This window comes from Drosophila ficusphila, unplaced genomic scaffold (assembly GCF_018152265.1).
Source record: "Drosophila ficusphila isolate 14025-0441.05 unplaced genomic scaffold, ASM1815226v1 contig_286, whole genome shotgun sequence".
Lineage (NCBI taxonomy): Eukaryota > Metazoa > Arthropoda > Insecta > Diptera > Drosophilidae > Drosophila > Drosophila ficusphila.
Window position 1 is genome coordinate 5,344,080 of NW_025064189.1, and position 16,566 is coordinate 5,360,645.

General features: G+C 46.0%; 2 protein-coding genes and 1 non-coding gene across 3 annotated transcripts; 1 reads left to right on the forward strand and 2 right to left on the reverse strand.

Annotated features, from left to right (window-relative positions):
• Positions 1-70: 70 nt before the first annotated feature.
• Positions 71-3,199, reverse strand: LOC108100167 (2-amino-3-ketobutyrate coenzyme A ligase, mitochondrial). Its single transcript, XM_017203930.1, has 6 exons — positions 3,086-3,199; positions 2,018-2,256; positions 1,719-1,936; positions 1,314-1,510; positions 394-1,255; positions 71-333 (listed from the first exon to the last, which is right to left on the reverse strand). Exons 3-6 carry the CDS (start codon positions 1,753-1,755, stop codon positions 176-178), a joined length of 1,254 nt encoding a protein of 417 aa, XP_017059419.1. The 5' UTR covers positions 1,756-1,936; positions 2,018-2,256; positions 3,086-3,199; the 3' UTR covers positions 71-175.
• Positions 2,483-2,554, reverse strand: Trnaq-uug. The gene has a single exon. It is a non-coding gene; the product is annotated as a tRNA-Gln (tRNA).
• Positions 3,179-16,552, forward strand: LOC108100158 (cubilin homolog). Its single transcript, XM_017203914.2, is given in 18 exon segments — positions 3,179-3,855; positions 4,220-4,326; positions 5,092-6,986; positions 7,158-7,354; positions 7,407-7,735; positions 7,796-7,902; positions 8,058-8,253; positions 8,319-8,530; positions 8,533-9,632; positions 9,748-10,630; positions 10,692-10,849; positions 10,924-12,701; positions 12,861-15,171; positions 15,248-15,427; positions 15,485-15,626; positions 15,693-15,844; positions 15,904-16,201; positions 16,263-16,552. Coding segments are annotated over 18 exon segments (10,815 nt in total). The 5' UTR covers positions 3,179-3,297; the 3' UTR covers positions 16,475-16,552.
• The last annotated feature ends 14 nt before the right edge of the window (positions 16,553-16,566 follow it).

A 16,566-nucleotide genomic window follows, 5' to 3' on the forward strand; every position in this document is an offset into this window, starting at 1 on the left:
TGATTATTTATATATTACAAAAATTTAAAATATAGATAAATGCAACATTTAAATGGTTATCCAAGGTAAATTCATTTTTGTATAAGCTTCTATACATTTTAATGAAACTAAATCGTTTAAATGCGGTTTCATTTATATAAATGCAATACACAATACTGAAACCAGTTCCCGTTCCTTACTGGATTACTTTCAAAGAACGACCGACTTCTATGAACGCATCAACTGCCCGATCGATTTCCGCTTCAGTGTGGGCCGCCGAAACTTGGACGCGGATGCGGGCTTTTCCCTGAGGAACCACTGGGTAGCTAAAGCCAATAACATAGATGCCACGAGCTGAAAGTAAAACACGATTAAGATAAGTAGAGCTTAAGGAAAAGCAATTGGCTAACTCACTGAGCATCTCATCGGCAAACTGGGAGGCGAGGCGAGCATCGCCCAGCATCACGGGGCAGATGGGATGGTTCTCGCCGGCAATGGTGAACCCAGCCTTGGTCATGGCCTTTCGGAAGCGCTGAGTGTTGCTCTGGACCCGCTGCGTGAGCTCACTTGACTCGAGCAGCATGTCCATTACCTTCAGGCCAACTGCCACCACGGCGGGCGGCAGGGTGTTGGAGAACAGATACGGCCTGGACTTCTGGCGCAGGAACGAGATTAGCTCAGCGGGACCAGTGGTGTAGCCACCGGATGCGCCGCCCAATGCCTTGCCCAGCGTCGAATTGATGATGTCCACCTGGCCCATGACATTGTCGTATTCCTCGGTTCCCCTTCCCGTAGCACCAAAGAATCCCGTGGCGTGGCATTCATCCACAAACACCAGTGCATTGTACTTCCTACCAAGCTCAACAATGCGGGCCAATGGTGCTATATTTCCGTCCATGGAAAACACACCATCGGTGGCGATGAGCTTAAGGCGAGCATCGCTGGCCTTCAGCTGATCCTCCAGGTCCTTCAAATCCCGATGCTTGTAGCGCTGCTTCTTGGCCTTGCACAGGCGGATACCATCGATGATCGAGGCGTGGTTGAGTTCATCCGAGAAGACCGCATCCTCTGGAGTGAGAATGGCCTCAAAGATGCCGGCATTGGCATCAAAGCAGGAGGCATACAGAATCGTATCCTCGCGTCCATGGAACTGGGCTATCTTTTTCTCCAGTTGCTTGTGAATATCCTGAGTGCCACAAATGAATCGGACTGAGCTCAGCCCGGCGCCATATTGCTCCAATAGCTTCTGGCTATGCTCCACAATCTCCGGATTATTCTGGTGGTCAAAAGAACTTATAAATCGAAACTAATGGGCATTTATTCAATTAACCTACCGCCAGTCCAAGATAGTTGTTGGCACAAAAGTTGAGTATCTTCTTTTCGCTGCCCTGCACTGTAATTTGGGTGCTCTGCGAGGATGTGATTATTCGTTCTGCCTTGAAGGTACCCGCTTCCTTAATCCCGGCCAGCTGGGTGCCCAAGATCTCGCGCAGCTGAGTCTGAGCCGCAGCGCTGTAATGACGTCCGCTCGCTGTGAATGAGATTTAATTTTTGTAACATAATCTCAATTTAGTGAAAATAAAAAGGTAGAAATTCAAAAAATATAAAAACTAAACAATCCTTTTAGTTTTTATTTTTATAAACACATTTATATTTAAAGGTACATATATCTTTTATACACATTTGTATGTACATATATACAATAATTTTGGTCTATAGAAAACGCTTGGTTGTCTTACCCGCTCGGAACAGCAAAATTTTTGAGAAAATTGTCATAATGCGGCTGGTTTGTTTTTCTATATTTTCCTATTCGCGAATATATATTTTCCGCCTGGCTGGTGTCCAGATCGGTTCGACGACTCGCTCTTGACTAAATGACGGCAGCCAGTCGACGTAGACAGACGTGGAAACAAGTAACCTTAGTTGGGGGCTCGCACTGCCAGCGGCAACTAAGCAGCTGATTTTTGTTTTTACACTTATAAATAGTACATATGACTATGTATCCATGCGAGTCAAGCCTCACAAAACAAATACATACCGGCAGCTTTCGTTTTATCTAAATGGATTTAATTTGCTTTCCCTCTCGTTGTCATGGCGGCGTGTTTACATAGGATACACATGGAGAGATACTTAGATACAATTGTATCTGCTTATCAGTTCATGCAGAATAGAGATTCGTGCTTATGCTACAGATTGTGCAAATTGTATCCAAGGTCGATGTCAGTTAAGCATTGCTTTTATTCCAATTGAACATACTTTCAAAGATTATTTGTCAAGCTGATAATGCAAAATAACAAACGATGAGTAAAATTAAGATTTTAAAAAATCTTTCATAAATCATTATAAATTTGGACCAATTCTTATTTTTTCCCCTATTAGTCTACCCAAAGATATATGTATAAGTGGCTTATAATGGAAGTTGTCAATATTTGTTAAACAAATAATACATAACTTAAAGAATATACACTACATTAATGCAAGTAAAATAAAAATGCGGATTTTCAGGTTCTACCGAGATTTGAACTCGGATCGCTGGATTCAAAGTCCAGAGTGCTAACCATTACACCATAGAACCACTAATTTTCGGGAGTCCAAAATAGGAAACAAAATTAAACATTTTGTTTCAGAAACGAACCTCGATTAATTGCCTTCAGCTATGAAAAACATGTCTTATCAGCGCAGTTTAATCAGAGATGGGGTTAGGTCAAAACACATATATAAATTATAGACGGCTAATTTTCACTTATAAATATGTAATAACATTTCAATCAACAGCAATTTCCGCTACTAACCATTGTTATAAAATCTATTATTATTTGCGAAATAAAATCTTTTATCCCTTTTCATGTCAGCTAAAGGATTTCATTTATCAATTTAATTCAAAATGTACATACTTTTCTATACAAATAAATACATACATACATTATTATTAAAATTATAGATAAGCTTTAACTTTATGTCTTGGCTTTAAAGCAAGGACCTTGTGGATGTGAATGACCGGTAGGTAAAAAATTTGCATGGAGCCGATGGTTCTGATTCCAAACATTACTGATTATGTTTGAGAACCGTTCTCAATATCTTAATTTTAATTTTATGTGCAACTCACCAATAGAAAATGAGTTCCACAGCTTCTCATTTTACCAATATTGTAGACGCCCACTTTTTGTCAGTATAAATTCTGGGGTCCAAGTCATTCTGGCTCCAGTTCCCGTGGATATCGCCTGTCGTGTGGTGGAAAAAATTATTAAAGCCAACAAAGAAAAAATATAAAGTTAAAAAATATATAAATTTCTTACAGAACAGACAAAATGAACCAAAATGTTTCTTAAGCTACTTAAAATACCATTTGTGCTGGTGTTGTGCTTACAAATCTTGTCCGCAAAAGGATATAGCGAAAATCTGGAGCAGCGTGCTCAGATCGTAAGGCAATCAAACGATAACCTCCTCGTCGAGGTAGCAAGGGATCAAAATGTAACTCTGAGATTGATGGGCGAATCAGCTACTGTGACGATCAACGATGTGGACATGTTGTCGTTGCTCCGGCGACGCCAAAGGATAATAGCTAATCGCCAGGCGGCGGCTCGAAGAGAGCCCCTTTCGTTGGAGGTGGTTAGGGATCAGTTCCGGAATGTTGAGCGAAAGATTACGAAGGTCCAGAGAAAGGTCTTTAATGCGAGCAACTCCACGCGAAGGGGTGGCCTGAATCAACGCATCCTCCGGCGACAATTGCAGCGCGTGGAACGGGTCAGCGGTATTCTGGCAACCATAACCGCGAATCTGGTTAAGAACGAGTGCGAATCAAGTCCCTGCAAGAACGGGGGAACCTGCCACGACGCCTACAAGGGATTCCAGTGCGAATGTACTGCCGGTTGGCAAGTGAGTAATCGGGGGCGTCTCTTTTGTAGATCGGGGGCGTATTCTCACATAGAAAGAAAAAGGTTTCGTTAGTTAGCATTTCAAATATGCATGTATAATACCTAATATACAAATATAACATAAATAATCTTTACAACAATTTCAGTGAATTGAGACTTTTATTTTAAGAAAAGACAAAAATGCAAATATTACAAACCAGTGTTGCAAAAGCATATCAAATGAAACGAACGGCTTATATTAATGTGTAACAGCTTTTAGCCAATGTTGGTTAATGTGTATGCTTCGCCGTTAAATAGTCCGCCATATTTAATAAGGAACTTTCTTCCTGAATCATTGAAGAAAAAATTACTTTTTTATGTCTTAGGGGGAAACTTGTGAGGATGATGTGAACGAGTGCATCACCTTGGCAGGCACAGATCTTGCTGGTTGCTTGAATAATGGCCAGTGCATAAATACACCCGGTAGCTATCGGTAAGTGAAAAAGGATTAAAGGGATAAAACTGTTAAGGCACGATTTTAGTTTCCGGGGCGCCAAGATTTGAGGACATATTTTGGGTAATTGGCCCAAAATAAACACTTTTTAATAAACAAAATTTTTTGATATCTCGCACAGTTTACGAGATATCGAGCCTTAAATATCGGCTTGTAGTGCGGCCGTTACACTGGCAAAAACAATTTTTTTAAAGAAATTATCTCAAAAATAAATATAGCATATGTATCAATGCATAAGTGCGCGCGCACTTATGCATTGATACATATGCTATATTATTTTTTGAGGTAATTGTTATAGAAAAAAACTAAGCTAAAAACTGAAAATTGGCCAAAATTTTATTTTTATAAAAATTATCTCAAAAAAATAATATAGCATATGTATCAATGCATAAGTGCGCGCGCACTTATGCATTGATACATATGCTATATTATTTTTTGAGGCAATTGTTATAAAAAAACTAAGCTAAAAACTGAACAAATAAATTTAAGTGTTCGTCTTCGACCGAAAGTACCGCAAAACTTGAAAGTTCCAGGAAAAATATGTGCAATAAGTAATTTCGCCTGCTACCAGCCCTCACTATAATCCGAAATTTAGGGCTCGATATCTCGTAAACGGTGCGAGAAATCGAAAAATTTTATTTATTAAAAAGTGTTTATTTTGGGCCAATTACCCAAAATATGTCCTCAAATCTTGGCGCCCCGGAAACTAAAATCTCCCCACTGTTAAAAGTTCAACATGTTTAGGTGTGTTTGCCGAAATGGCTTCTCCGGAACCCATTGCCGACTCCGTCACAATTCCTGCTTTATGAGTGGATCCCGGGAACTCTGCGGCGAGCATGGGACCTGCCTCCAGGCCGCCAATTCCGCCGGCTATGTGTGCATCTGCGACCAGGGATGGACGTGGGCCGATGAGAATGCAACCTCCGCCAGTCCAAGTGCCTGCACCAGGGATGTGAACGAGTGTGATCCTCGCGTGAATCCCTGCCATGACGTGTGCATCAATCTGCCGGGAAGCTTTCGCTGTGGTCCGTGTCCTCCGGGATACACGGGTGATGGTCGACTCTGCCGCGACATCGACGAGTGTGCTGGCGAGGATAATGGCGGCTGCAGCCTCCAGCCACGGGTGGCCTGCACCAACACAGAGGGTTCCCACCTTTGTGGCCGCTGTCCAACGGGTTGGACAGGTGACGGACGCACATGCACAGCTGCCGATTCGAACTCATGCAACCACGAGGGGATCTGCCATCCCCTGGCCAAGTGCGAGTACGTTTCCGAGACGGTGGTTTGCACCTGTCCACTGGGCAGCTTTGGTCATGGTTACGGTGCTGATGGATGCACCTCGGACTCCAGCCGGCAGCCCTGTGAACAGCATCCGTGCCAGAACAACGGTACCTGCGTGCAGAATGGCAGGGGAACCACTTGCATATGCCAGCCGGGTTATACTGGTGCTGTGTGCAACCAGTCGGACGCCTGTCATCCGAGTCCTTGCCTGAATGACGCCACTTGTCGCTTGTTGCCCGAGAACAAGTACCAATGCGTTTGCCCACGAGGCTTCACCGGCACCACCTGCTCGCATCAGCGGTTCTTTTGCGGAGCCACTCTCACGGGGCCAACGGGTCAGCTACATTTTCCACCCAACACGGCCGACGGGAATTACCAGGCGGACGAGCGCTGTCCATTTATCATACGCACCACTCCCAATATGGTATTAAATTTAACCTTCACCCAGTTTGAGCTGCAGGACAGTACCGACTGCTCTGCGGACTTTCTGCAGCTGCACGACGGTCACTCGCTGTCCTCGCGCTTGATTGGTCGCTTCTGTGGATCCCGCTTGCCCCTTACAAACGGGAGCGTGATCACCACCCAGGAGGAGGCGTTCTTTTGGTTCAGATCCGACAACGAGACGCAGGGAAAGGGCTTCCATGTGATTTGGAGCTCTCTGCCGTTCGCCTGCGGTCAAAGTATGAATCTGACACTTGCACAGACCGGCGTTATCAGATCTCCGGGCTATCCTGGCCAGACTCGACCGGGCGTCGACTGTCGCTGGCAACTGACGGCGCCGTTTGGCAGCCGGTTGCTGTTGCGCTTCTACGACATCACACTGGGCAGCACCGAAACAGAAGCGGCTAATTGCACTCAAGATTCGCTCATTGTTTACGACTCCGATCGCCAGTTGCTCCGAGCCTGCCAATCGCTCCAGCCAGCGCCGTTGTATAGCTCTTCAAATAGCTTGCGCCTGGACTTCCATACGGACAATGTACGCTCGGATAGTTCCTTCCAGATGCACTACGAAGTGGTGCCAGCACTCCCAGGGTGCGGAGGAGTGTTCACGGAAGCACGGGGTCGCATCACTGGCCGAATGGATGCCGAGGTCTGTCTCTATCTGATCGAACAGCCCCAGGGGACACAAGTGGAGCTGGTTTTTAATGAAGTAAACCTTATGGGCTGTCTCTGGCAAGAGATCGACATCTTTGACGGCAGAACAACTAATTCGATCCCTCTCAGACAACTGTGTGGTAGTCCAGAGGCTAGTGAGTTGGAGCCGCTGACATCCACTGGAAATGTTATGCTCGTGCGCTATAGATACCGGCTGAGTGGTGTGAAACAAAACAAAAACTTTGTTTTGAGTTACAATAGGGGTAAGTAACGTGCATTTATAACCTAATGAGCTTAAAAACATTTTGAACTTGCACATCAATTTGCTCCTTTATATGATAAGGTGTTTCTAATTAAATGAACCATTTCGAAGATAATAATAATAAATGTGGTGTAAATTTAATGAATCTATGTATATACTTATCACATTATAGTGTGCACTGGTAACTTTGGTTATAGCTTTCTGAGCTCATCTGGCATCATCACAACACCAAACTACCCGCGTTCCTATCTCGATGACATAAAATGCACGTACAACCTGACGGCACCGCTGAATACAGTGATTCGTCTCAACATCACAGACCTATCTCTGGGAACTGGCAATAATGACAACGAAACATCCTATTTAGATGTAAGTGACTCATTTATTATTTTACATTACTTATCACGGTTAAGTCCTGTAGGTATATTTATCGCGTGATGAAAAGCGGCACATTGTGAAGTCCACGGAGAACTTTGTACTGACATCCCATTCAAATCGGGCTAGTCTGGTCTTCCGGGCAACTGGCAATGGCCGCGGCATGAAAGTGGAGTACAACTTCATCCACACCCGTTGCGGTGGTTTTTTAACCGAACCCGATAGAGGATACATGAAACAATCCGACGCCCCTTTGTGTCAGTATTTCATTGACGCTCCAGGAAGGAAAAAGATTTCGGTCCGTGCATTCCGTTCATCGGAAATAAAAATATCTATATATGACAATTCCACAAGCCCCGATATTCTGTTAAATACGTGCGTATTTGTCAACTAAAAAGATTTTGTTATATTAAACCAATTATTCACAAATTTTAGATATACGGGAACTGTAGACGACGTGTTCGACGGAGATCTTTTGACCATTAACATTGCATCAGTAGAAAGATATATTGCTTTGTTAAGGTTCGAAATTGTAGAGCAAGGTAAGTTCAATTATAGAGCTTATACAAGCAGTACAATTTTAAACAATATAGAATTTTAAACAATATAGAATTTGTACTGCTTGTATAAGCTTTTTAACTGTAGATTTGTACGTAGACTTTATGCATTTGACCTCTAATATGTATATTCGAATTAGATCACTGTGGTGGAAATTTCACAAGCCTTTTCGGCTACATAAAGTCGCCAAACTGGCCAAAGAAATACAGTGCAGATCAGGATTGTGAGTGGATCGTGCAAGCACCATTTGGCCACCGCCTGGAATTGGTGGTGCACAACTTTACGCTGGAAGAAGATTTCACTCCCACTTGCAAAAGCGACTGGCTAGAGATCAGGTGAATATTCCAAGAAACCGCTTAATACGTCTTCAGCATATAATTTTAAATAAATTTACCCTTAGAAACGGGAATTCTGCTACGTCACCGCTAATCGGACGTTACTGCGGTACTAATATTCCCAGTCGACTGCCCTCGTTTGGAAACGTACTTCGCCTGAAATTCCATTCGGATTTCGCCTTACAAGATAAGGGATTTCTTATAAGTTGGCAACAGACCGGAGCCGGTTGTGGTGGCAAACTCAGCTCCTTCACGGGAAGCATTCATTCTCCGCATTTGTCGGGGGAATTGGCAATGCCATCGCCTGCGACTGGCAAATCGTCGTCGCTGAGGGCTCAAGAGTGGATCTGCAACTGGAGAGCAATGACGAGCAGCTCTGCAACGGCCAACTGACCATTTTTGATGGTCCCACTACCGCCAGCAATACGATGGTAATCCGATGCAATGGTACCACTGCCCAACCGCTGAAGTCCTCCGCTAACCGTGTCCTTGTCCGGTACGATGTACGTCATGGGACGGCCGACAACATCGCGTTCGTACTAAACTACCAAACCGATTGTCGAGTTCAACTTCAAGGACTGGAGGGTGCCATCGAATCGCCGAACTTTCCGGACAACTATCCACCAAATTTAGACTGCGAGTGGGATATTCGTGCTGGCGGACAGAATCACTTGCAGCTCGCCTTTTCTCATTACTCCGTAGAGGATGGCAATGGCGAATACTGCTTTGATCACTTGACACTAATAAGTATGCAGGACGACAAAAGTCTCCAAGATAAGAAATATTGCAGACTCGATGGCTTGGCGCCCATCACTACGCCAGGGAATCGGCTCCTTCTTCGCTTCCAAAGCGATTATTCAGCCCAGGAACAGGGTTTCCGGGTGGAATACAAGCGTGTAGGATGCGGAGAACACTTTCGTGCGCCAGGCGGATCATTTGAATCGCCAAAAACATCATCCAGCGGGGACATGGACTGCGATTGGGTCATCACATCATCAATGGGAAGACAAATCCGTCTCGTGCTCCATGAAGTACAATTTGATGCGCCTCAGGGCGATTGTACCGAGGCACAATCTAAACTTATAGTTTCCGCGCCCAATGGATTTAACTCATCGGTCGTTTTATACCAGACTTGTCGCGAGGAGACGCAGTCGCAAACCTTCACTTCCCCGGGCACTGAGCTGAGGGTTCGGTTTATCAGCGGTTCTGCGCCGGGCAAGAAGTTCTTCAAAGCCAGCTACGTCCAGGTGCCAGCTAGTTGTGGTGGATATATCAGAGCCAGCAGCGGTGTGCTAACCACTCCTGGCTTCCACAATCTCCAGGACAGCAGCAACGTCGCCAATTACTCTTCTAACACAGACTGCATATGGACTATTGAGGTAGGCCTGAAGGAATCATAGGGTAAATCGTAATTTGTTGGCAACAAAGATTTAAGCTCTCTAAAATCCGCAAATTTATTCCAATTTATTCATAACTAAAAACCGATTGTTTTAGGTAACCAACGGCTATGGCATCAGGGTGCGGTTTGAGCAGTTCAACCTAACCGACTCGAGCAACTGCTCGACTTGCTTCTTGGAACTCGTCAAGCTGGACGCGGACGACAAGGAACTGTTTCTCGAGAAGGCCTGCGGAGACGATGCACCCCTGATCCGAATGATTCACGGCCAGAAGCTGCGTGTCCAGTTCAAGGCACAAGCTGCCACTTGGGGCCGCTTTGCCATGTACTTTGAACGACAGTGCGGTGGACCTCTGTCCACTGGAGAGGGCTACTTGCAATCCCGCCTTGACGAGGACTGCAACTGGTTGATTTCCTTGCCGAAGGGCAGCAAACTTAGTCTTCAGATTAATCAGCTTGAGTGTCCAAAATGTTTCGCATTGTCGGGAAATTGCACGGAGGGTCTGCAACTGCTGAACGACGATGACGAGGTAATACTGTACCAAATGTGTCGCGATCATCCGGCCAACTTGATTGTGCCCGCCAGCAATGTGCGCATCCTGACCAAAGGCGTTCGGCTGCAGGCGCAGTATAGCACTTTTGAGAACTCGTGTGGCGGCAATATCACATCCGCCCGCGGTAGTCTCAGTTCGCCCAACTATCCGGACAGCTATCCGGCCAACATAGAGTGCGTTTGGACCATCGAGATTCGGCCGGGAAATGCTTTGGAGATCAATTTCGAGGCAATGGACATTGTCCGGTCCGAGCACTGTAACGAGGATTTCCTGGAGCTACGCGCCGGCGTCCAGGGTCAACTGCTGGGCCTTTACTGCGATAAGAAAAAACCGGAGGGCCCCTTGGTTGTGCAATCTCAGGTTTGGATTAAATTCCGCAGCAGGCCGAACAACACGGCCGGCGGTTTCCGTTTACGTTGGAGTTACGGTAGGGGATCTTTAATAATTGTTTGATAATCTATCTCAACTCTTTCGTTTGCCATTCTTAGTGCATAACATAGAAATAACATCGGGAATAAATGGAACAATAGAGCCACCGCCACCGCTGTTTGTTAAAGGCGAGGATCAGCCATTCACCTGGCGCATTTTCTCGAGACGCGATGAGGTTTTGGTGCTGCATTTTCAGGATTATATATCCGGACTTTTGGTTAGTATGGTTGCATTCTTAATTTAGTGTTTGAGTACGTCATTTTAATATACGAATTGTAAACTACCCTTTAGCTCTTCAATGGATATGATGAGAATGCTTTGGCAGTAAATATCGCAGACAGTCCGAGACAATTCACCTCCAGCAGCAATGTGGTCTTTTTGAAGACTGTGAACGCGGAACTGAACCCTTTTCGCATTACGTGGCACATGTTGGCCAGTAATCTGGTAGAGGGTAACCTCACCCTGACCACCAAGGAGTGTACAAGGGAAATTACTATGGAAAATGCAGCATTCTTGACTATAAGATCACCAGGATATCCGACCGGCTACAGACCCAATCTTGATTGCGAATGGACTGTGAAGCCAAAGGACCCGGCCCGTCATGTGTATGTCAGTTCCTACGAAACTAACCTGGAGGATTTTGGCGAGTGTTCCGCCGATTATCTTAACATCCAGAGCTCGTCCGATCTTAGCCACTGGACCAACGAGCTGCGCAGTTGCAAAGCCAACGTTGCGAATGCTCAAATTCACGGCACGCCCAATCTTAGACTGCAATTCCATAGCGATTTGTCCGTGAATGGAAGCGGATTTCAGGCATTCGTTCGCACTACTTGTGGCTCCAACATGACGGATAGTGTTGGCACCATTCTGGCCAGCATGTTGGACACCGAGTGCACCTGGCACATAGATGTTCGGCCAGGTCGAAAGATAGATATCTCTATTGAGTACGATAACCCGGCATTTGCAGGGGCTTGTAAGTCGTACGGTCTGATCTACGACGGACTGGACGACCATGCGCCTTTGCTGGAGCATACAAAATTCTGCAACGAAGCGCCTTTTAGGAAGACAGCGTTCCGAACAAGCGGCTCGCATGCCTACATAAAATACAATCTCGGCCTTAGAGGGTTCCAAGCTATGAACCGTTGGAAACTCACATACCGCGAGTTCAACGAATGCAATGGTGAGATTCAGTTGAACCACAAGGCTCCCAACTATGTGATCGAGTCGCCGGGTTTTCCCAATTTTCCCCAACCGCATTCGGAATGCACGTGGCTGGTAATGGCGCCGGCGGGTGAGACCATCGCTGCCACCTTTTCCGATCCATTCGAGCTGAGCGCCCGTCACTGCAACATGGAGCACGTGGAGCTCTTCGATGGCTCGACAAAGCTGGCCCGCAGCTTGGTCCGCACCTGTCACAAGCCACAGACTACGGTGCGGAGTTCTGGCAACCTGATGCTCGTGCACTACCAGTCGGAGCTCAACGAACCCAACGGAGTCTTCCGGCTGAACTTGTCGCTAAGCGCTTGCGGCGGAGAGTTCAGCGGAATGTCGGGAACGCTCAACTCCGAGAACTATCCGACTCTCGGTGGGTATCCCAAGCCGTCGGTGTGCGTTTACAGCATTCGCTTGCCCAAAGACATGTTTATTCGCTTGAACATCACGGATCTGCACATACCATACAATCCTGATGGCATTTCCTCGAAGAACGGCAGCGACCGTCTGGAAATCGTTGACCTGATGGACCCGACCCAAGAGCTAATGATTCTGGACGGCAGCACGGTCACGCCCATGGTCGTCACCTTAAACACCAATGCGGCAGACATCCGCTTTGTGGCGATCCAAAATGTTAATAGCTATCGGGGCTTTAGGTTGGAATATAGACGGGCCATCGGAACTTGCTCGCGGGATGTTAACGGTGCCGCCGGGGACATTGTGATCCCGCCCATGCCAAGTTCAACATGGCTGAGGTTCTGCCGCCTCACCATCATCGTGGCAAAGGGACAACGGGTGAGGTTCGATCTCTTGAACCTTGCTGATATTCGCGTTCTCATCCGAAACGACACCAACCGGTAAGTAATGCCATCCAAAGGAGACTTGGATCGATTTATATTCATAATTTGTTAACTAGAACTATATTATTTGTTAATATGTATTTAAAAAAGAAAAATCTTATATTATTTTAGAAAGATTTAAAGGGGCTAAACTATCGGTTTTTTAACTAATCTCAGATTCTCAAGACGTTTGGAAACTATGCCGCATTTTACTTTCTATAATGACGCCAACTCACTTTCCAAAATCACTGAATTCCGGATCGATGGCTACAACGGCAGTGGAACTATCGAGTCTACGGACAACTTCATGCTCGTCGTCGTGACCACTAACCAGTTGGATTTGAGCACCTCGGCACTGAGGGCAAGGTACAGCTCCAGCGAGCCTTCAGTCTGTCCACCGGACATTGGAGACCAGGCCGCGGGATCGCTGTCCATTCAAACGCTTCTCCAGCTGTCCGACTACCATTGCACAGTCCGATTTGTGGGCACTGCAGGCACAACGCTAACCTTTAAGGTCGATGAGTACCTGTTCCAGACCCGTGGCGGTCCAGCAGTTGTATTCAGGGACGGCGTTCTTCGTACTGCACTCAAAGCAATGTACGCCAATGTCACCAACAGTTTTGTATCACTGGCCACCACTTCTGGAAGTGTGACGCTTCTGAACAGCAAAGACGTCAAATTACTTCGCTTTCGGGCGACTTATCGCCGGCACAATTGCGGCGGAAATCTGCAGGCAGCCGAGGGTGTCACCATTGCGTCCCCGACACTGTTGAGCACCCTTGGCGAGAACTACGGTGAACTGGAGTGCCTTTGGACGCTGGACAACAGTAACGACTATGTGCTGGAGGGCAATGTAACCCTAACCGAACGCTGCGATCGCGAGTACCTGGTGATCTTCAATGGCCAGAGGGAAGTCAATCGCATTTGTCGAGGCATGACCATGAATAGCACGCTTCTGGAACGACCGTTATCCAAGATACTTTACCACTCGGAAAGCCGAGTTCTCGGACAAAGTCGGTTCACCCTGCAAGCCCGACAATCCGTGTCCGTGGCCGGCAACGTTGTACGGGTTGACCGACTTCCATCGCCACCGGTGACAATTGGGAGCAAGAATTACCTGAACAACATGGAGCGAATGTGGGAGTTTGCTACCAAAGATGTTTTGTCCCTGCAGCTGCAGTTCCAAGATCGCTTCTTCATTGAAACGTCGCCGAACTGCACGAAGGATAGATTGACTGTAGAGCGTTACGATCGGTCAACTGGAGTGTTTACCGAGATGGTCAGCCTGTGCGGCAGGCAAGCGCCGGCCAAGATTCTGGTGCCATCTTCCAAGATGAGAGTGATATTCCGTACGGATGCCAATGTCACCGGCGACGGCTTCAGTTTCCAAGTCTCGCCCAGCTGTGATGTCGTGCTGCAGGCCACACCCGAGATCCAAAGTGTCGGCAGTCCCGATTGGGAGGCTTCCCGCGGGATGCAGCTTAACTGCAGCTATGTTTTCCAAACTGCAGAAGAACACCAACTGGTGGTCAGTGTGAAGGCCACAGGACGTTCATGGACACCGATTATCTGCACCAGATCTTACTTCGCTGCTTATCGTCGCGAGAACGAGAATGCGGAAACGAATTTGGGCAGGATGTGTCCAAACTTTGAAGTTAACGGCTACGGGGATATTCGCCTGCAGTATGTTTCTCCAATGGTGCGTCGTTTTGAGATCCAATACCATCTCATTAGGTGCGGCGGCAGCCACGATAAACCCTTCATCCTGCGCCCGCCGCAAGGAGAGGAATCCGGCGTTTACGCCCACAACACCAAGTGTCAGTGGCTGGTGACGGCACCTCCGCAGCACGCGATTGTGATTGATTTTAAGTACTTTGACATGGAGGTCAGCAGAACTTGTCGTTTCGACAGCCTGAACATTTATCGCGGCAAAGTGGCCAGCGAGGAGAATCGGGCCGTGCAATTGTGTGGCAATCAGACCAACGATTTACTCATAATGGTGGACAGCAACGAAGCACTGATCGCTTTGTCTACGGACAGCTCGAACAGTGCCCGCGGATTCCTGGCCAGCGTGCGCTTCACGACGAACTGCAACGAGAACGTTAACCTGGACGCGGACGCCAATCGCACTAACTTGATGCGGTCGTACAGGATCAATGCCACCGAGTCGCTATTGTGCCATTTCAGGGCCACTGTCCCGCTGGATCATCGCATTTCCCTGGAAATGCGCAAGTTGCAACTGAATGATGCCGACTGCAAAACCTGCAGCTACCTGGAAATCATTGACAACGCACTCGACGAACGTCAGAGCCTTGGCAGATACTACGAAACGGAAGCAAACCGTGCTATAGTCTTTAGCTCGTACACGGAGATGGAGTTCACGTTGAGCGCCAAGGCTAAGCAGCAGAGAAACATTAGCTTCGAACTGATCCTGCAAATGGAACGCACTCCTTGCGGTCAAACGGATCTCGACATGACATTAAATGACGTAATTCTCTCTATGATATTAATAATTTGAATTGGCTTTTAATTGAAATACATTCCATTTTCTATGATCCGAACAGACCATTACGTTGGGTATACATTACGACAATACCACGAGAAACATAGAGGGAAGTATTCACTGTACCTGGACCATCAAGGTCGAGGGAGATGTGGAGTTGGATTTCCAAAAGCTTCGCCTTAAGGAAGTATCTCAGCAGACAGGAAAATGCGAGGACTACCTACAACTTTCATATTCTTACGTAATATAGAAATAGTCGCTATTTGACATAACATATACTAATATAACCGCATTGCAGTTTTCCCGATCATTTTGCGGTCAGCACGACAAACCCTTCAGGATAATGGAAGAAATTGGAACTAAAAGTTTGCAACTTACCTTCCACAGTGTTCATCTCCTGGAAACTCAAGGGTTTGAAGTTATTATCCGAAAAAAACCAAGTATGTATATTGTGTTAAGAATATTTGGTTCCACAAAACACCTAAAATTACTTGGTTTTATTACAGTCTGCAATCGAAATTTTACGGAACTGACTCAAAAGTTTGATACCAGCAATCTGTCCAACTGCACGGAATATATTCGCGTGCCAGAAGGTTACAGCATTACGTTTTACGTAATGTCAGTGTTGTTCAACAGCTTAAATAATAACTACTTAAATGTAAGTTAATGGTTATTTATAATATTTAAGAATTGAATTACTTTGTGAAACCTATTTAGGTGACGGATTTAAAGTCAAACAAGACGCTTTTTAGCACATCGCACATTCAATGGGAAACCAAATCCAGAATTACGACGACCAACGAGTTGCGCCTCGACAGTCGCGGAGTATCCTCTTTGAAATTCTTCTACTTTTCCACTAGCAACCAGTTCCCCGGAGGCTGTGGTGGTGAACTAGCTGTGGCTGGATCGAGCTCAAGTTACCTGGAGAATCCCTCGTATGAAGGCCGAAATAGCTCTTTGTGCAGTTGGACTATATCAGTACCGCAGGGTGCTAGCCTAAGATTCAGTTTTCCAGGTAAGCCTAGAGTTTTTTTTTTTAATAATTATCCATTATATAACATCTTTATACCTTTTAGAATTTAACATGGGCTCGCTAACCAATTGTGATCTGGACAATTTGCAATTCTATGCTAACAATACTGAAGGCCCCAGACTTCTAAGAACCTTCTGTGGGCCGAAAATTCCAGATGATTATACCGTAACCAACAATAACGTCATCGTAACTGCGAAAAAATCACCCAATTTTGATGGTTTAGGATTCAAGATGGATATTTTGCAACTTGGTTAGAAACTGGCATTCTTTTACATTTTTAAAAATCAGAAGCTATGAAATTGATTAATAAAACTATCAACATTATATAACATATGTAGGCCTACGAA